The sequence below is a fragment of the Gastrolobium bilobum genome, unplaced genomic scaffold, assembly GCF_033153095.1.
Source record: "Gastrolobium bilobum isolate Gb01-03AN ecotype WA unplaced genomic scaffold, APGP_CSIRO_Gbil_v1 utg1129, whole genome shotgun sequence".
Classification (NCBI taxonomy): domain Eukaryota; kingdom Viridiplantae; phylum Streptophyta; class Magnoliopsida; order Fabales; family Fabaceae; genus Gastrolobium; species Gastrolobium bilobum.
Window position 1 is genome coordinate 46,743 of NW_026897337.1, and position 21,199 is coordinate 67,941.

At 38.9% G+C, this 21,199-nt stretch overlaps 1 protein-coding gene and 1 pseudogene across 1 annotated transcript; one reads left to right on the forward strand and one right to left on the reverse strand.

The window, feature by feature from the left end:
* Positions 1-703: 703 nt before the first annotated feature.
* Positions 704-14,687, reverse strand: LOC133306111 (gamma-glutamyl hydrolase 2-like). The gene is made up of 10 exons (XM_061506387.1): positions 14,293-14,687; positions 14,127-14,213; positions 9,149-9,238; positions 8,635-8,729; positions 8,290-8,350; positions 2,056-2,145; positions 1,871-1,933; positions 1,625-1,713; positions 1,134-1,226; positions 704-1,041 (listed from the first exon to the last, which is right to left on the reverse strand). Exons 1-10 carry the CDS (start codon positions 14,620-14,622, stop codon positions 1,008-1,010), a joined length of 1,032 nt encoding a protein of 343 aa, XP_061362371.1. The 5' UTR covers positions 14,623-14,687; the 3' UTR covers positions 704-1,007.
* Positions 14,688-17,634: 2,947 nt separating this feature from the next.
* On the forward strand, positions 17,635-20,965 carry LOC133306112 (proteasome subunit beta type-2-A-like; annotated as a pseudogene).
* Positions 20,966-21,199: the final 234 nt, after the last annotated feature.

Genomic DNA, 21,199 nt, shown 5'->3' on the forward strand with positions numbered 1-21,199 from the left:
TTTATTTTCTTATTCCTTTGTAAGTATAAAAATTTATAATTTGAAGCCACTAGAATTTGTTTAGTGAGGGAGGATTTGGATAATTTATATTAGATTATGTATTTAATTCTCTTCATTATTTTTAAAAAAATGATAATTTGAAAATAAGTAATACGAAACTTTCTTCATATTTTTTTTTGAGTAAATACTTTTTTTGGTCCTCAGCAAATTTCATATTCCCGTTTTAATCCCTAGCAAATAAAAAAGCCCATCGTGATCCCTAAGAAATTTAAAATGGACTCATTTAGTTGAAATCGTGGTCCATCACAAATTCAAAAAAAATCCATATAAGTCCCTAAAAGGACTAAAATGGATCTATTTTGAATTTCTTAAGGACCATGATGGACCTTTTTATTTGTTAGGAACTAAAGAGAGCATCGTGAAATTTGCCGAAGACCAAAAAGAATATTTACTCTTTTTTTTTATTAATGAAATACCGAAGCCGTCCTTTAAATAAATTGGCTGAGGAATATGTTTTAATGGCTCAATTATAATCAAAGAAACCTCTCTCTCTCTCTCTACGAAAGTTACACGAATTAATACTATATTAATCACAGATATTAACTGTCCGGTTGAAATTCATAATCTTAGATTAAACTAAATTAGTTTTTCGTTGGTGGGTAATATTATTGGTTTTCATGGCCTCAGATAGAAATAATCAAAAAAGTTACATGGAAAAAGTCATCTTCAACAGCAAATAGTCCTAAAATATACATCACTGTAATACAAAGTTACCTATTTTCTGCAGATAAACAGCTTACAATATTGGAACTCTAGCAGAAGCAAAGGGCAAAGACAGGACAACAACATGATACAACTCACAAATAAGCATAGCTTTTGGTACAATATTAAGCATCTTACTGTCATTGTTGTGCATAACAACAATGACATTTACTCGGGTATACAACGTTTAGTCATAATGACTCTTATGCACTATCATTATCGGTTGGTTTCTCCTGCATTTAGACTTACTCGAATATATAGACTTCATCATATCCTTTCCTACAAGCAGCATAAAGCCATAAACATCAAAATCAGTAACTTAACGTGCAAAACAAATTAATGTCAAAGTCGTAAAGACATGTTGGGCTTACCCAGCCTTCCCGCCATAAGTGGGAATGTAATTGTAAATGAGACTGTCTCGCAATTCTTGAGCATCTGGTCTGTTTAAGGATTTCCTAGCTTCACTGGAGTTCGTATAAGTGAAAGAGGCAAAAAGTTATGTTAGCCATTGATTAGTACGTGAAGACATAGTAAATAAAGCCGTGTTTTAAAGACGTTTTTCTGAACCTTATTTGGATTCACAATTACGTAGCAATTTGGGTAAGGAGAGTATTAAAGGGTAATCATGACAACTTTCACTCCATTAAAATGGGTTAGTTACTAAGTCAATAATACTTCACATCATTGTATACAGTAAACATAAATTCCATCTTTTTTTGTTTTCATTGCACTGGCAATTACTCTGGATAGCTCAGTCAAGAAACTATATTTATAGCCTGAAGGCTTCTGAGAACAATCTACCAGTTATAATGCAGGAGTAGGATATAGCTGATGAAGATAATTTCAAATTCTGAGTTCTTACCTGACCAAAAAATTTGCAACATACTGAGTTATCTGAATTGCATCCTCCGTGTGGGGAATTCTTGATGAGCCCCATTCAAAGGCGTTTTTCTGTGGCATCATTTATAAAGGATGTTTACATAGCTGAAATAATAATGAACTAAAAGCCGTGCAAGACCGTAGTACTCTATGAACTTAATTAAATAGTATCTTGGAATTGAAATTCACAATAATGCAACCCAACGTGCACTGAGAATTTATTAATCACCTCTGGATGCCATTGGAAGCCAGTCACAGGATAGTTTCGAGAACGTACTGTGGAAACATAAACCTAAAACAATTACTAATGCTATTAGATTTCTTCATGAAGGAAGCTGTTTACAGGTTATGAATATAACAAAAAATGGATTTGAAAACCAGTATCACTTTTTAAGAGACAATAACATCGAATACCTTATCATCTTCATCCTTGCAAGTTGTCAAGATCTCGAAAAAACTAGATAACTTCTGGTTATCCAGAAGCTTTCTCGGGGATATGCCATACTGTTATGTCCAAAATCAGATAAAAATATATATTACTGAAATTCAAATGTATATCAGATGAAATTCAATAGTATATCAAAATTCAAGCATTTTGAATATTGAATAAAAATTTAAACGCTTGAACACTATTATCCAGTTTCATATCACTAGTTCAATGGGTAAATCTTTGACTGTAAAATTAAAAAATATGGCGAAATCTGTGCTGCAACACACCCTGAAAGTGCACCCTTGACTAAGGGCCATAGGATTAGATAGACGATTGTGATTTACATGAACATTTTTATCTTCAGTGAAAAAATAGATGACAAAACTGATGCTCCATTGTCTTCTCTCAATGTGCACTGCCATCTATCATCACCCCAATTTTCAGTCTTCACATTCTTCTTCTCAAAGAAAACACCACCCTCACCTCCATCATTACAATAATCACTTTTATTAGGACAAAAATCAATATAGGTGGTAACAGCCATCAGCATCATTCCTTTGAGGCCCCAAATCTTAAATAGACTTGCACCAGCCTGCTTCAATTTCTTCCCCAAAGGTATCAGATAATGGAACTTGATGCCTGGAGTAGGTGATGGCGCCATAGCTGAGCTTGCCTGAGATGGCCCAGAAATATATATACCAGGCCATCAAAACCATCCAGTTGACCCAATGACTCATATTCAGTGGTTTAACAGCACCAACAACTTGAAAAAGGGTATTCTGATATATTATTAAATTGTAATTCATCTGTACAAAAGGGTTCTCTATTTATAAAGAATACAAGACCTAAAATACTTGACCTAATGGGCTAAGCCCAATACAACAAATAACAAATAATAAATAATAATAATATTTACAACACTCCCCCTCAAGCTGAGGAATAGATATTTATCATTCCCAGCTTGCTAGTAAGCTCTTGAAATCTATCTGAAGGAAGTCCCTTTGTCAATACATCAGCTAATTGACGCCCAGTGGGAATGTAGGGTGTGGTAATCAACCCGCTATCAAGTTTCTCTTTGATGAAATGACGGTCGACCTCAATATGTTTAGTCCGATCATGTTGAACCGGATTATGAGCTATACAAATAGCTGACTTATTATCACATAGCAGCTTCATTGGTCCCTCACATTTTATTTTGAGATCATCAAGTATAATTTTCAGCCACAGTAACTCACAAATGCCTTGAGCCATGGCTCGAAATTCAGCCTTTGCACTTGATCTGGCAACCACATCTTGTTGCTTACTTCTCCACGTCACCAAGTTACTACAAAGAAACATACAATAACCAGTGGTAGAACGACGGTCCGTCACAGATCCAGCATAATCAGCATCAGTGTAGACTTCTAAAGAGAGATTTCCATCTTGCCGGAATAACAGTCCTTTACCAGGAGTAGCTTTAAGATACTGAAGAATTCTCTCCACTGCCTGCATGTGTTTCTCTTTTGGATCATGCATAAACTGACTGACAACACTAACAGCATAAGCTAGTTCTGGTCTAGTATGAGCCAGATATATCAATTTCCCAACTAGCCGTTGATATTGACCTTTATCAACTGGAGGACTTTCCTCTTCATAGCCTATCTTGTGATTCTGCTCAATAGGAGTATTAGAGGGTTTACACCCGAGCTGATAAAAATTCCTTTGCTTGAATGAGCTACCTCTATCCCTAGGGAATATCTCAGTTTCCCAAGGTCTTTGACTTCAAACTCAGAGGCAAGCCGTGTTTGCAGAATATGTCTCTCCACAAAATCATCACCTGTGATAATAATATCATCAACATATACAAGGAGCACAGTAAGCTTCCCATTTTGGGAGTGCTTGAAGAAAAGAGTGTGATCTCCTTGACTCTGTCTGTATCCTAAGGTCATCATAACCTTAGTAAACCTTCCAAACCAGGCACGAGGTAACTGCTTCAATCCATACAAGACCTTTTTTAATCTACAAACTTTATTTTCTCCATTCACAGAATCAAAACCAGGCGAGATTTTCATGTAGACTTCTTCTAACTCACCATTGAGGAATGCATTCTTCACATCAAATTGATTTATATCCCAATTGTAATGGGCAGCACGGGATAACAATACTCTCACCGTATTCATCTTGCAACTGGAGCAAAGATTTCTTCATAATCAATGCCATAGGTCTGAGTGTAACCTTTGGCGACTAATCGAGCCTTATATCTCTCAAGAGTGCCATCAGAATTATACTTCAGGGCATAAACCCATCTGCACCCTACTGCTTTCTTTCCGTTGGGTCTATCAATAACCTCCCATGTTTTATTTTTCTCCAACACATTCATCTCCTCTTGCATGGCTTGAGCCCAATTTCCATCTTTCAAAGCTTCATGTACTGATTTTGGGGTTAAAATAGAATCTAGTGTTGAAACAAAACTTTTGTGCTGCACAGAAAGATTAGTAGAGGAAACAAAATGGGAGATAGGGTATTGAGTACAAGAGGGACAGGAGGAACAAGATTTCTTGGAACAAGATCTTTTTCCTTTTCTTAGGGCAATGGGTAAATCATCAGAATCAGTAGTAATGGGTAAGTCATCAGAAGTATTAATATCATGATCAGAAATATGAGATTCAGGACTTACCAGTGGTTCAGACGATTGAGGTTGCTGGTGAGGCAATGTGGGTTGTTTCCTTCTATGATATACCAGCTCAGGTGTCACAATCTTCCGTATCTCTGGTGTACTTGATGGATCAGTCACAGGAGAATCAGACACAGACACAGAAGGAACCGAAACAAGAGGAAGAGGTGAAGGAGTAGACACTGAAGATTCAAACTCAAAGAAGGAAGGTGATGAGTTTTCTGGTGAATTATTCTCCCCCTGAAGATGTGGATCTTTGAAAAAAGGCTCAGATTCCTAAAACGTAACATCCATAGAAACAAAAAATTTCCAACTGCTAGGGTGATAGCACTTGTAGCCCTTCTTATCAGAAGCATAACCAAGGAAAACACATTTAAGAGCCCTAGGATCTAACTTACTGCGATGCTGTTTATGAACATGAACAAAGACAACACACCCAAACACTCGAGGAGGAAGACTTTGCAAAGTTGGAACAGAAGGAAAAAAAGAAGTCATTGAGTGAATAGGACTTACATTATCAAGAACCCGAGTGGGTAGACGGTTGATCAAGAACGCTGCAGTAAGAATGGCATCTCCCCAATAGCATTTGGGTACATGTGTTTAAAACAGTAAGGCACGAGCAACTTCAAGAAGGTGACGATTCTTTCTTTCAGCAACCCCATTTTGTTGAGGGGTGTCTACACAAGTAAGTTCATGAATCATACCTTGACTTCGTATAAATTGGGAAAAATAGTGATTAACATATTCAGTACCATTATCTGTCCTTAGTCTTTTGATTTTTTTACCAAATTAGGTCTCAACCATTTTATAAAATTGAAAGAACAGTTGTGGTACCTCAGACTTTTCACGCATTAAGTAAACCCAAGTTACACGAGTGCAATCATCAATAAAAGAAACAAACCATTTATTACTAGAAGAATGAGGGACCTTAGAAGGACCCCAAACATCAGAATGAATAAGATCAAAAGGTTCAACACTTTTAGTAATACTCGAAGGAAAAAATACACGATGATGCTTAGCAAACTCACAAACATCACAGTGAAAAGACTCAACAGACTTAGACAAAAACAAAGACGGAAATAAAGACTTGAGTAAACTAAACGGAAGATGTCCCAAGCGCTTATGATGAAGCCAAATCAGAGAATCAGCAGTTGACTGGCCATGTGACAGCAAGATGTGATCCTTAACATTAGTTGTGGGAGATTGTGACACCAGATAGTACAGCCCACCTTGCTCTTTAGCACCCCCAATCGTCTTCCCCGTGGCGAGTTCCTGAAAAACACAGTGAGTAGGGAAGAAGGTTACAGTGCAATTCAAATCTTTTGTGATTTTATGAATAGAAAGAAGATTAGTAGAGAGTTTAGGGACATGAAGAGCATCTTTGAGATGTAAGGAAGGCTGTAATTTTATATTACCAGAACCCGCAACTGATGTATGTGAGCCATCAGCTACGGCTATTGTATGAGTGCAAATGGTAGGGTTATAAGAAACAAAGGAGTCAGCACAACAAGCCATATGATCAGTAGCACCAGAATCAACAACCCATGAATGGTTAAAATCAATACATGAAGTAAGAAAAGAATAAATATTGGAGCTCATACCAGTCATAGCCAAATCACTAGTACCAGATGGCTTACTCAGAGAATCAAGTATGGTCCGGAGTCGTTCTAACTCATCTTGACGAAATGCAGGTTGGGTCTCATTAGGTGCAGGAGCTATATCAGAAGAAGTAAAATGCGCTTGACCACGCTTCCTTGCCATCTTTTCTAAGACATTTTGCTTTCCATGGAGACGAAAGCATAGGTCCTTGATGTGACCGGTTCTTCTACAGTAAGAACACCAGCGATCATCTTTCTTGGGTCTAGAAGATGCACCATCAGAAAATTTTGTAAAAGAATTCCCTTGAGAAGAGCCATCCTTTTTTGTAGAAATCATAGCAGACCCATCAGTGGGTTTAGAGGCAGCACCATCATGTGATGACAACATGGCAGATTTATCAGAGTTCATCATAACTCCCTGACGACTTTCCTCCCCCCGAACAGTATTGAAAACAGCAGAAAGGGATGGAAAAGTCTCTTTGCCAAGTATTTGAACCCGAATAGGATCATACTCGGGATTCAAACTAGCAAGAAAATCAAAAATACGCTCATTTTCCACCTCCTTGGCTAAAGCAGTAGCATCTGCAGTACATTGCATCTTCAAACTCTGAAATTGATCAAGTTCAGTCCACAACTCCTTCAAAGTACCATAGTAAGCAGTCACTGATGAGGAGTCTTGTTTCATAGAAAATATTTTATTGCGCAATTCATAGCGCACAGCCATATCCTGTTTCAAGGAATAAGTTGAACGAACAGTGTTCCAAATCTCCTGAGCAGAAGACAGAAACATACAGTGACGACCTACTTCAGGAGTCATCGAGTTCCATAACCAAGTCATGATAAAGGAATCTTCATTATCCCAAACAACAAACTTCGGGTCACTTTTCGCAGGAGCAAGGCCATCAAGATGAGCAATCTTATTGCGACTCTTGATGGTAGTGCGAATAAGCTGGGACCATGACAAGTAGTGTGATCCATCAAGACGATAGCTCTGATGTAGATTGGGAAGATCATTGTGGCCAAGTGGGGTATCACCAGACTGTGTAGTCTATGAAACAGTTGACTCATTGTCATTCTCGGCCATACTGCACTAAAAAAGTTAACAAATAGCAGTAAAATCAACCAAACATAATAGCAAATGAACTCCGATCAGAAAAACAACCATAGATCCAGACAGAGAACAAGGAGACGAGAAGAATGGCGGTGGTCCGAGGCCAAAATAAGGTTGCACGCGCCTCCACGCGCCGGTGGAGTTGGCTGCGCGTGGGCTTCACGCGCTAGAGTTTGGGCGGCGCGTGAGAGCGCGTGGGCTGTCTTCTCCGGCTAAAATTTTTGCACGGTGGTCGTCCTGCGAGCGCGCACCTGTCTGTGGGTGGTCGCAGTTGAAAAATCACCGGAAAGTGGTCCAGACGCGATGACAGATCTGTTTGCGGCTGAGAAACAGTGTGTAATCGGTGTTCGCGGCTGTAATCGAAGAAAATAACGGTGAACAGTAGTCCTCTTGGTCCAAAAGGTCCCTGGAAAAAAATTTCCAGTGGCGGCTGATGGCAGCAAGAGGCAAAGGGATCAGAGTTTTTGCTCTAAAGGCAAATAGGCGTGGAAGCAGAGCCCTCAGATCGAGAGCTCTGATACCAACTTGAAAAAGGGTATTCTGATATATTATTAAATTGTAATTCATTTGTACAAAAGGGTTCTCTATTTATAGAGAATACAAGACCTAGAATACTTGACCTAATGGGCTAAGCCCAATACAACAAATAACAAATAAATAAATAATAATAATATTTACAACACAACATCATAGACTTGGTCAAAAAATATGTCGTAGATTTATAAAACAGGATCAATTTAAAGGTAACCTCATGCTGCAGCTAACTACTCTAATGGACGACAATTTGTCCAGTCAAATTGTGAAAATCAGTAAAAGCCTCACGCAGAAGAATAATTCATTAACCATATATACTCACACGATGATTTTGCATGACAAGACAATCTGTGTTCAACTTCTTTAACAAGTCTGGAGGAAATCTGGTGGAGGGAAAGAAGTGATTAATAACTTGCACGTCAAACACTGAGACAAATTGTTAAAGAGCCTATAAATTTAACACTTTCCGATTATTAAAATTTCCGATACACAAATATCATGGTAGGGGAAAACGTCAATGGAACAAAGTTGTTCAATCCCTCTCCCTATCTGTTAAATGGGAGAGAAATAACAATTTAAGTTCAAAGCCCAGCTTCCAACTTCATCAAATGTCCATTAAGGGATCAAGTGTTACATCAGAAAAATACTATTAACATAGATAGTTTACCTTTGAAATACAGTTCCTTCAATACTTGCATTCTCCACAAATTGAAGAGTTCTTGCCTGATTAAGTGCACTAAAATCTTCAAGAATATTATTGTCCTATTATCAAGAAAAGAAAAAAAGAGAGCCAAACTTGTAAAAGCACAAAAAAGAAGACAAATGGAATTTACCGTCAGAAATGAGAAATCTTCGACTTTTCTCAACATTTCATGAATATCGATCCAAATGTTCAACATAGATGCAAAGAAAAGAATATAATGGCTAATTTTTCTACTGTCACAAGCTGTGAATTTGGAATCCAAGAGAAAATATGAACATCAATGTTCACAGCACCAGGCAACATAATAAGAATTCAAATAAACTGTACTAACTTGAAGCAAATTCAGCAGAAAAATTAATTAGTAAAGTACCCTGGTCAGTAGGCAAGTATCTGACTTATCTGCAGACTTTTCCTCTAGGGAAAAGGAATTTTACAAAGTCACAAGTGATACTATACAACCATAAGAAAGCTAACTCACCTTGCTTACGATCATTGATAGAAGTTCGAAACCTAAGCAGACAGCATAAAGTGGGAAATGGTGTCCGGCATCATTTTTCTCTAAAATTTTCTGCACAGATAAATAAAACTTAATACGTAAAATTCTAAAATGCGTAAGTACATATAACAACAAACCATTCCTTTAACATCTTGGAAACAAACTTATCTAACAAAACTACAAGTAAAATTATTACTAGCAAGTAGCAAAGAAACTAACTATAAAGTATCAACTCTGATAAACAACCATTTCACCCTGTTAGAAATATATTGTAATTAGGGTTTCCTTATTTTGTAATTAGGGTTTCCTTATTTTGTATTAAGTCAGATTACATTAGGTTTGAGCTTAGCCCATTAGTCTGTTTATATATTGTACAGTATTCATCAGTCAATACACACAGAAATATTTCAAATGTTCCTCTCTTTTCTCTTGTTATTTAACATGGTATCAAGAGCCTAAGGAACTTTGAATTTTTTTTTCCGGTGAACCCACTGTTCATCGTCGGTTAATTTTTTTTTTCTTTTTCCGGAGCTGTCTCCTTGTCACTTTTCGGACGCTTCTCTCTCCGCATACAGCTTCTGTCTCGTCCAGAACCACCGTCCGGTCACCTTTTCCGGCGATCCACATATCGCCGTGATCGTCTCCGCCGTGCGATTCCAACGCCACCGGTCTCGTCCAATTTCAAGGTCACACGCGCCCTCACGCGAGCGTGACAACTCGACCACTCTCCTTCACTCCGTCGGCGCGTGGAGGCCCCTCTCTGGCCGCGGCTGGTTGCGATCTTCTCGTCTCCTTGCTTAGGTTCTGGATCTGGTCTTGTTTTGGTGTTTGGACCTCTTTTTGTGTTGACGCACAGATCCCTCTTCTACCGGTTAGTTTTTGACCCGTTCTTTCTGCTTTTTTCCTTTGATTATGGACACTCCTGTCTCCAATGTTTCTGTTTCTGGGACTTCGACGGGACAAAAGTCGGAGTCTACTATTTTCTCAAATTATATCCTTGCTCCGTTGAGTGTGGATAAATTGGATGGGTCCAATTATGATACTTGGTCTTCCGATCTGCGACTCTAGTTGGATGGGCAGAATTATACATCCCATCTCACCACTAAGGCTGAATCTGTGGCGGAAAATGAGCGCACACGATGGAAGATGATTGATGCTCAGTTGTGTAGTCTCATTAAAGCTACTCTTCATCCGTCTATCAAGCAGATTTTTCGACCTGCTGTTACCTGTGAAGCTATTTGGAATCAGGCAAAAGCTTTTGTGACTTGGTGGTCTGAGAAGCAAACATCAGGTCCTACTGCATCCATTGCTCCCACTGGTGATTCTTTTACTGGCATATCTCAGTTGCACTCTATTGGCCCTTGGACTCTAGATTCTGGGGCTTCTGATCACATTTCTGGTAATAAGTCCTTATTCACTTCCCTTTGTACTACTGGTTCTTTTCCCACTATTACTATGGCCAATGGGTCTCTGGTCCGATCAAGGGGGATTGGCACGGTTCTTCTTTTATCTAATTTATCTCTGGATCATGTTCTATATGTTCCCGATTCTTCTTTTAACTTACATTCTATTAGTCGGTTGACTAAATCCATTGACTGAGTTGTTTCTTTTACTAAAACCTCGGTCATCTTTCAGGATCGGAGTTCGGGGAAGGAGATTACCAAAGGATGTGAGTCTCAGGGCCTCTATCAACTAGTTCCCTCTTCTTCAGCCTGCTCCACTGTGGATTCTCCTCTTACTATCCATGCTCGTCTGGGCCATCCTAGTCTTGCAAAGCTTCAGAAGATGGTTCCCCATTTATCGTCTCTTTCTACTTTAAATTGTGAATCTTGTCAGTTTGGGAAACCTACTCGTAGTACGTTTCCGAGTCGTCTTAGTCGTCAAGCTGTTTCTCCTTTTTGTGTGGTCCACTCTGATGTTTGGGGACCAAGCCGTCATTCTTCTACTTTGGGTTTTAAGTACTTTGTTACTTTTATTGATGATTATTCCAGATGTACTCGGTTATTTTTAATGAAAAAGCGGTCTGAGTTGTTTTCTATTTTTCAGTTAATTTATAATGAAATAAAAACTCAATTTGGTATTCCTATTCGTACTTTTCGTAGTGATAATGCATGTGAGTACTTATCTCATCAATTTCAACAATTCTTTTCATCTCATGGCATTCTTCATCAAACATCTTGCCCTCATACACCTCAACAAAATGGTGTAGCCGAGCGCAAGAATCGCCATCTGGTTGAAACCGCTCGTGCCTTGTTAATTGATGGTAATGTTCCGAACACATTCTGGGGTGATGCTATACTTACTGCATGCTATCTCATTAATCGCATGCCATCATCTGTTCTCAATCATAAGGTACCTCACTCTATTTTATTTCTCCATCAAGCTTTATATCCTTTAACTCCACATGTGTTTGGTTCTACGTGTTTTGTTCATCATCTTGGTCCAGGTTTGGATAAATTAGCTCCCAAGTCTCATAAATGTGTTTTTCTGGGTTATCTTCGGTCTCAGAAGGGTTACTGTTGCTACTCTCCCACTTTACGTCGATACTTTATCTCGGCGGATATCTCCTTTTTTGAATCAGTTCCCTTTTTTGGAACCTCTACTACTCCTGTGGATACTGATTCTGTACAGTCATCCTTCCCAAGTGACCTTCTTTACCTTCCGTCTTTACCCGTCCATGTTTCTGACTCTCCTTCTATCACCTCTTCTGCTAATGAGATCGAGCATAGTTCGTCAGATGTATCTGTGGACTCACATTCAACTGCATCTCCTCCCATGGCTTCGGTCCCACCTTCGGATAGTGACATTCCCATTGCTCTTCGTAAGGGTACTCGTGATACTCGCCCTCCGGCCAGGTATACAGTCAATATTAGTTATCATCGTCTTTCTCCATCATATTTTGCTTGCCTTTCCTCTTTGTCCTCTGTATCTGTTCCTAAGACTACAGGTGATGCACTTTCACATTCGGGATGGAGACAAGCTATGATTGATGAAATGAGTGCTCTTCATCATAATGGCACATGGGGCCTGGTGCCTCTTCCTTCTGGAAAATCTATGGTTGGTTGCAGATGGATTTATGCTGTTAAGGTTGGACCTGATAGTCAAGTGGATCGTCTTAAAGCTCGCTTGGTGGCGAAGGGTTTCACTCAGGTCTTTGGCTTGGATTTTATTGATACTTTTTCTCCTGTGGCGAAAATGTCTACTGTTCGCCTTTTTATTGCCATGGCTGCTATTAGCCATTGGCCTCTCTACCAACTGGATATCAAGAATGTTTTTCTTCATGGTGATCTTGAGGAAGAAATTTATATGGAGCAACCTCTTGGATTTGTTGCTCAGGGGGAGTCAGGTCTTGTTTGTCGTCTTCGTAAGTCTCTCTATGGCCTCAAACAATCTCCAAGAGCTTGGTTTGGTAAATTTAGCAGTGTTGTTCAACAATTTGGCATGACTCGGAGTGCAACTGATCATTCTCTCTTTTATCGTCATTCTGCTTCTGGATCTATTTATCTGGTGGTATATGTGGATGATATTGTCATCACAGGCAGTGATCAGCATGGGATCACTCGATTGAAACAACACTTATGTCATCATTTTCAGACTAAGGATCTTGGGAAACTTCGATACTTCTTAGGAATCGAGGTGGCCCAATCTAAAGCTGGTGTTGTGATATTTCAGAGGAAATATGCTCTGGATATTCTTGAAGAAACTGCTCTGTTAAATTCAAAGTCTGTTGATACTCCTATGGATCCAAGTATCAAGCTTCTACCAAATTAGGGGGAGCCCTTTTCAGATCCTGAGCAGTATAGAAGATTGGTTGAAAAATTGAACTACCTCACAGTCACTCGGCCTGATATTTCCTTTGAAGTTAGTGTTGTCAGTCAATTTCTCAATTCTCCATGTCAAGAACATTGGAATGCAGTCATTCGTATTCTTAAGTATATCAAAGCATCTTCAGGGAAAGGCCTTGAATATGAAGATAAAGGTCATGATAAAGTGGTTGGCTATTGTGATGCTGATTGGGCTGGTTGTCCAACTGATAGGAGATCTACTTCTGGGTATTGTGTCTTTGTTGGAGGCAACTTGATTTCCTGGAAAAGTAAGAAACAAAGCGTAGTTGCCAGATCAAGTGCTGAAGCAGAATACCGCTCCATGGCGACTACTACTTGCGAGCTCATCTGGCTTAAACAGCTTCTCAGAGAACTTAAGTTTGGAGACACTGGACAGACAACTCTCATTTGTGATAATCAAGCAGCTCTACACATTTCATCAAATGCAGTGTTTCATGAAAGAACCAAGCATATAGAAATAGATTGCCACTTTGTTCGAGAAAAGGTTCTTGCTGGTGAAATTAAAACTAGCTTTGTACCCTCTAATGAGCAATTAGCAGATGTGTTTACAAAATCTTTGAGGGGCCCTCGAATAGAGTTTATATGTAACAAGCTTGGTGCGGCTTGAGGGGGAGTGTTAGAAATATATTGTAATTAGGGTTTCCTTATTTTGTATTAGGTCAGATTACATTAGGTTTGGGCTTAGTCCATTAGTCTGTTTATATATTGTACAGCCTTCATCAGTCAATACACACAGAAATATTTCAAATGTTCCTCTCTTTTCTCTTGTTATTTAACTCACCCAACAACTAAAGTTGAGAAGTGAAGGCCCAACCGTGAAGATCGAACTCGTGATCCCATGGTCACATAGGATACCATGATAAACAATCATTCCACCCAACAGCTTAAGGTGAGGAGTGAAGGTCCATAAATGATTTTTATATTATATCTCTCAAACAAACTCTTGAACAAAAATTCCTACACCACTATTCATATTTCAAATTCTAGAAGCCTCAGTTTCACTCAGGATCAAATAGAATCTCCAAAAAAAATGCAAGTTGTTTAATCTAATACAAGCCACTATGAAATCTGCATGCATAATTATTACTAAGTGAGAGTTAAAGATAAACAGATACCTCAAATATTTTTCCGATAGTTTCAAAATATAAACCACTTTTAGCCCATCCACCAGTGAAGAGAACCCCATTTACCAATTCGAGCTTCTGCAATGAGTGCAAAAATGTATTCAATATCATCACAAACAGTTCTAACAGTAGATGATGATGATGATGATGATTAAACCTTGAGAAGCTTCTCCGGTGGCTCGTTATAGATTAGGGGAACAACTCTGGCGCCGGCGGCCTCCACAAATTTTACGTAGGAGGCGGCGATGTACGAACCACCGGTGGCGTTGCTGAGGCGGCCGGAGGCGCCGTCGCCGGGGTGGCTGACAATTCCGATGACCGGCTGGTAGTAGAGGTTGGGGTCGGGCGCGGGGCAACTCACCGGCGATGAGATCGGCGAGTCACGGTTGAGTTGACTCGGGAGAAGGATCGCCGAGTGAGCCTTGGCGGAGAGAAGGCATTGGAAGACGACGATGAGGAAGAGAACCGAAACGCCGTCGTTTGGCATGTCGGAGAAGTGAGAGTGTGGGAAATGAAAATTGGGGTTTATGTTTATCACTTCACTTATCACTGAGCATTGTCGTTTTTACCAACTGAAGATGCTGAGGCTTAACCACACGTTGTAAGTAAAAGGTTTAAAATCTAGGCTTCTAATTTCTTATTTAAGTCCTTAATAACTACGAACTTGTATAATAATGAAATTTGATTGTTCTATTGTGAGATTCGTTACTAGAAATAAATGCAAACACATTCCACATATATATATATATATATATATATATATATATATATATATATATAGGCTTAACATTTCTGCAGCAGCCTAGATAGTGTTATCTGCAGCTGACACAGAAAAGTGGGCCCTACGGTTTTTTTTTTAAAAAAAAAAAAAAAACTCAGGATCCGTTGTCGTATCTTAGGATCCGGACGCGGATCCTTTCTTGCTGTATGTACAGCAGCTGCAGAAATCATTTTGCCTATATATATATATATATATATATATATATATATATATATATATATATATAGGGCTTATCATTTCTCAAACTGCCGGAGATAATTTTATCTCCAGTTACTAAATCATAACCGTACAAAGATGGATCAGTGGTGATAAAGGAAAAGAGAGAAAAATGGAATCATAACCAATTAAAGGTGAATCAATTAATAAAAGGAAATAAATAAACAAAACAACGTAGTTTTGGGGAGGCCGGAGATAAACTTATCTCAAGCTGCTTGAGAAATGTTTTTCCCATATATATATATATAGACAAAATGATTTCTGCAGCTGCTGTACCTACAGCAAGCAAGGATCCGCGTCCGGATCTTAGGATACGGCAACGGATCCTGAGTTTTTTTTTTTTTTTTAAAAGCCGCGGGGCCCACTTTTCTGTGTCAGCTGCAGATAACACTATCTACGGCTGCTGCAGAAATGTTAAGCCCACATATATATATATATATATATATAGGATTTTATAAGAGTTATGTTGTAGGAAAAATGATTGTGTAATGTTATAGAGATTCGTTTTGCGTGCCATAATTTTTTCTTTTTCTTTTTTCTTCAAAAAGTGTGAGTCCCACAAAATGTTGTGTGTGTAGAAAAGTTTGTTGTGTCATGTTAAATGACAAATGCAAATCCTATATATATATGGAGCTTTTACATATTCTCATATAATTGTGTTTTATGTTAAACATGTACTTATAATTTAATAAAGGTTCATATAAAGTCTCATTGCTATCAATTAATGAAGAAACCTGATCAAACCAAATATAATATGGACCGGCCAAAGTATATCGAGCCTAAACACACACGGCTGATTAGGATGCTCTTCATCTTGGGCTTGGAGTTATTGATGATGATCTGTATGTTCTTGACCTTTGTTGGCGCGATGAGACTGGATGGGGGTACCTGCGAAGACACTCTGATGCTTAAGTCAGTATCAGAGACAAGTGTGAGTATATTCTTAATGAATTAGATCATCATACCTGGGCATGTACCCTCTGCTTATATAGTGGTTCTGTTGCCATCCTCTGAAGGCGGTATGGCCTATGATTGGCTGCTTCTAGGCTGCAGGTTTGGCTAGAGCCTGAATAGCCTTATCTTCTTAATGTTGAGCTATCCTGATAGAGTTGCGGCGAGCTGGTGCTGTCCTTTGTTTATTAGCTCAAAGGCGCGGTGAGTTTGCCTTGGCTCTTAAGTTAGCTTCCGTATCTTTGGAGTTTATGCCAAAGGGCGGTTTTATGCGCGATGGGGGCATCGCATCATGCCATGCGCGCGATGATGACCTTCGCGCTTAGTTCCGGGCCCTTCTTGAGATTGGGCTTCTTTATATGTCTTTGGGCCTCTAATGGGCCTACTATATTTTATCCAGATTAGTTGCCCCCTAGCTCGCAGTTTTGATATGTGGCAAAGCTGTGAGATATCTATATATATATTTGTGCGCGATAGATTTCTTTGGCGCGGTTATATGTTGCTGTGATAGTCGTGTTGAAGTGTCATCATGATTTTTAGCCGCTTAAGAATGGTGGATTAGACGTTAACTGTCAGAAGCATTAAATGCTATTGTAATTACAAGGGTGTTTTAAGGGTAAGTGTGGGTTGTTTTGAAGTGCAAACGTTTTACCTTCTTTCCACGTGTCCCTGTAAAACCGTTTAACTCAACACGTTTTTGTGACCTTCGGAATATCTGTTTGATAAAGTTTTCATATTTGTACTGAGCTATTCGGTTTGGAGGGAAAACTTGTCATTGTGACTGTAGGAGATCCTTTGTTCCTCAACATTTGCTTACTGCCTTTGCTTTTCCATTGTTGACGCGTCCTGCTCGTAGTTTTATTCATCCGAAGTATAAATCTTAGGTGAGCTTTTCGTCTTTTTTAATTACCTCATATGTTTCATCGTTCTACTTTGGGCCTGGGATATGTTGATAATCGCAAATTTGTGAATTTTATCAGATTATCCGAACGGTCTGGCTCGTCCAATCCTCCCTTTAGATTGTTACCTTGATCAAGGTCGTTGGGAACAAGGGAAGCGTGGCTTACTGACAAGTGTGCCGCTCCCTTTTCAAAAGTTTTTGTGAATGATAGTCGTTTACCTTCTATTCGTCGATTTGAATTTGGTTCGTCTTCGCGATAGCCAGATCGCGAAAACGCGAAAACCCTTTCTCAACAGAGTTCATCTTTGTTTCCAAAGATTTTCTTTAGAATGACTAGTCCTGTTTTGATTTTGAGTGATTCTTCTTCGAGTTCTGAATGTAGTTATAGGTCTGTTAATACAGTAAACCCTAGATCGTCCTCTTCAAACTCATCGCGCGATACTTCGTCTCCTATCGCGCAAGATTCTTGAGGTCAGAAGAGTCCCAGTCCTTTACCTTTAAATGTAATCTACCCAGCAAGATATCCTTTTAAGAAAAGGAATTTTGATAATTATAAATCTGCATTTGCTGTCTCTGCTTCCTCTGACTCGTCTTCCTCTATTGATTCTTCTTCTGAATCAGATTTCGTTTCCCCTCAAATCAAGGAAATTATGGCCAGACGTGGTGCTGGTGAGAAGAAGAAGCAAAAGATGAATCCCGATAGAAAGAAGAAAGCATTACAGATTAATCCTGAAGGAGAATCCTCGGTCAAACGTAATCTTCAGGATGAGGAATCCCTAAGTTGGGTAGCAGATACGGTAATGGATATTGCTTCTATATATTGTTCTCCGAAAGAATTAGCTCAAGTAAAAGTTTCCATCCACCTCACCCCTGACAAAGCTTTTGATGATCAGTGGAAAATTGATGTCGTCCCTTTAAACAAGCGTGTTTGCTCATCGCGCGCAGAAGGGTCTGCAAGGCACTTCATTATGATGTATGCCTATTTTTTTCTTATCGTTAGGAGTTCGTCTGCCCTTTTCGTCTTTCGTTTGTAAGTTGTTAGTGCATATTAACGTGGCGCCCTCACAATTGACCCCAAATGCCTGGGATTTTATCAGGGTATACGAGATGGTCTGCAAGGTCTACAATCTTTTTCAATCACCAGAGTCATTTTTGTATATGTTTAGCGTGATGGGACCACATTTGAGTTGGGTTTCTTTTAGAAGTAAGGTTAAGTTCTGTGAATCGTAACAAAGGAAGATTTACAAGTGGACCACAGAATTCTTCAAGATTTATCCTGCCGAAGGTGCCAGCCCATTTTTCTTAGGAGAGGATAACACTCCCATCTTCCCTTTGTATTGGACCGAGCATCCGTAAGAGGGTAAAAATTTGATCTATAATTTTGATGATTTAAGTGATCTGGAACAGCAGACTGTGACCACTCTAAGTAACATTGCGCGTGAGGCTTCAGATACGAGCTACTTGAGTACGTATACAATTATGTCGCATTTTTGTGAATGATAGACGTTTACCTTCTGTTTGTCGGTTTGAATTTGGTTCGTCTTCGCGACAGCCTGATCGCGAAAATGTGAAAACCCTTTCTCAACAGAGTTCATCTTTGTTTTCAAAGATTTCCTTTAGAATGACTGGTCCTATTTTGATTTCGAGTGATTCTTCTTCGAGTTCTAAATGTAGTTATAGGTCTGTTAATACAGTAAACCCTAGATCGTCCTCTTCAAACTCATCGCGCGATACTTCTTCTCCTATCGCGCGATACTTCAAACATATTGAGGACGGCCTTGCATTATATGTTGCGTGGGCTTGTCATATTGACAAAGCTGGAAGGGCTTCCCACAGACCGCGCCAATGATCAGACCAAATATAATATGGACCGACCAAAGTATATCGGGCCTAATCACACACGGTTGATGTGGGGACGATGCTCTTCGTCTTGGGCTTGGAGTTGTTGATGATGATCTGCATGTTCTTGACCTTTGTTTGCGCGATGAGACTGGATGGGGGGGTACCTGCGAAGACACTCCGATGCTTAAGTCAGTATTAGAGGCAGGTGTGAGTATATTCTTAATGAATTAGATCATCATACCTGGGCATGTACCCTCTGTTTATATAGTGGTTCTGTTGCTGCCCTCTGAAGGCGGTATGACCTCTGATTGGCTGCTTCTGGGTTGCAGGTTTGGCTAGAGCCTGAATAGCCTTATCTTCTTAATGTTGAGCTATCCTGATAGAGTTGCGGCGGGTTGGTGCTGTCCTTTTTTTATTAGCTCAAAGGCGCGGTGAGTTTGCCTTGGCTTTTAAGTTAGCTTCTGTATCTTTGGAGTTTATGCCAAAGGACGGTTTTATGCGCGATGGAGGCATCGTGTCATGCCATGCGCGCGATGATGACCATCACGCTTAGTTCCGGGCCCTTCACAAGATTGGGCTTCTTTATTGTCTTTAGACCTCTAATGGGTCTATTATATTTTATCCAGATCAAAACTTAATCACAAATTTTTAAAGTCTAATTAAGAACTTAACTATGAATTTACAAACTATAGAAATATATTTAAAAAATTAATGAAACTATAACTTACTAAGTAATTTAAACAATCTTTTACTTGTTAATGAATCATTTACTATTTGTATTGGCATATTAAAATGTAAGGGGTACAAATAATTGTTTAGTTCCAGAGTCACGATACTAGGATAGGCTCTTAAGTGGTAATACCCTCTTAGGGCTTGTTTGGTGTGACGTATAAGGCCTGATAGTATAAACTTATACTATACATTATGACATTTTTAGTTGTTTGGTGTGACCATCGTATAGTATAAGCTTATACATCAGGATTCCCTTATACATTAAAATGATGGATAAGCTTATCAGGTCTAAGGAGGTGGGATAAGCCCTGATAAGGAATTGATGTATTAGCTTAATACATTCTCATCTTTCTCTTCCCGATTTTAACCCAAGTAACCATTCTCTTCTTCTTCCCCATTTCTTCTTCCCTCGTGGTCCTACTTCCACCTTCACCTTTCCTCATATCTCTATCTTTATATGAATATTGATTACGTCGTCGCATGTAGGTTCAATTTTCGGTGTATATACAGAAGAACATGGCTCTCTATCAGTTCCGTAATGGGATCCCTTTGACTTCTGTCGCTGCTGCTAATTTTCCTTCTAGCGAGCTCCGACTACTCTCCGCAAGGTATCCATTTCCCCTTTTTTTCATTTTAGAGTTGTGATTCAATGCTTTAAATTTTTGGAAATCCTAACTGGCATTTTGGGTATATTCAAATATTTCCTTCTTAATTGTTTCAATATATATGCCACTGCTATGAGCTATAAGATTCTGTAATTCATTTTAATTTATAAAAATTCTCATGATAGGAGTTCCTGTTCTTTCTTTTATTTCATTTGCTGTCAGTGTTGGAATCTTTGTTATCTGCAAAAGAAAATTTCTCCACCACAGATGACTTAACACCCCTACCTATCCTGATACTGAACCATAGAGGTTGCGGAAAAAAATCAAAAGATTTTATAGATCAAGCTATTAACATGCTCATATATATATATATATATATTGTGTATTTGACTATTTGTAATTCATTAGCCATTTTGCTTCATGATTTTGGATAATGAGTTTATTTATATGTGAATTTGGTTTTCTTTAGAACCCATACTCTGTGAACATCCTTCTTGCTGGTTATGACAGAGAGACAAGCCCTTCACTATACTATATTGACTACATTGCAACACTTTGCAAGCTTGAAAAGGGAGCTTTTGATTATGGCTCCTCTTTTTTACTGTCAATGATGGACAAACACTGCCATAGTGGAATATCAATGGAAGAAGAAATTGATCTCATTGATAAAAGCATTATGGAAATAAGATTGAGGTTGGGTATGGCACCACCAAACTTTGTTATCAAGATAGTTGACAAGGATGGTGCAAGAGAGTATGCATAGCGAGAATCAGTCAAGGATACTCCTACTCCTCCAGCTTGAGTTAACTCTGTTTCTTATTTTGGTCGGACTTCATTCCATTTGCCTATGCTTTTCTCTTTCTACATTTTTATTTTCACTTCCTCTTGCTACTATTGTCAATTGTGTTGAATTAATATGTATGATTAGTTTTATTATAAAATGAATTTGTGGCAATGTATGAGGTAGGCTTGATTTTAATATACCTCAAGGTGGGGATTTTGGAAATTTGTGAATAACATTTGAGGAAAGAGGGAG

Coding starts and splice junctions, on each gene's coding strand:
- LOC133306111 (XM_061506387.1), bottom strand. CDS start 14,622: ATGCCAAACGACGGCGTTTCGGTTCTCTTCCTCATCGTCGTCTTCCAA. Junction 8,351..8,634: donor GAAGGAACTGTATTTCAAAG/GTAAACTATCTA, acceptor TCCCTCCACCAG/ATTTCCTCCAGACTTGTTAA. Junction 1,714..1,870: donor GCTTCCAATGGCATCCAGAG/GTGATTAATAAA, acceptor ATGATGCCACAG/AAAAACGCCTTTGAATGGGG.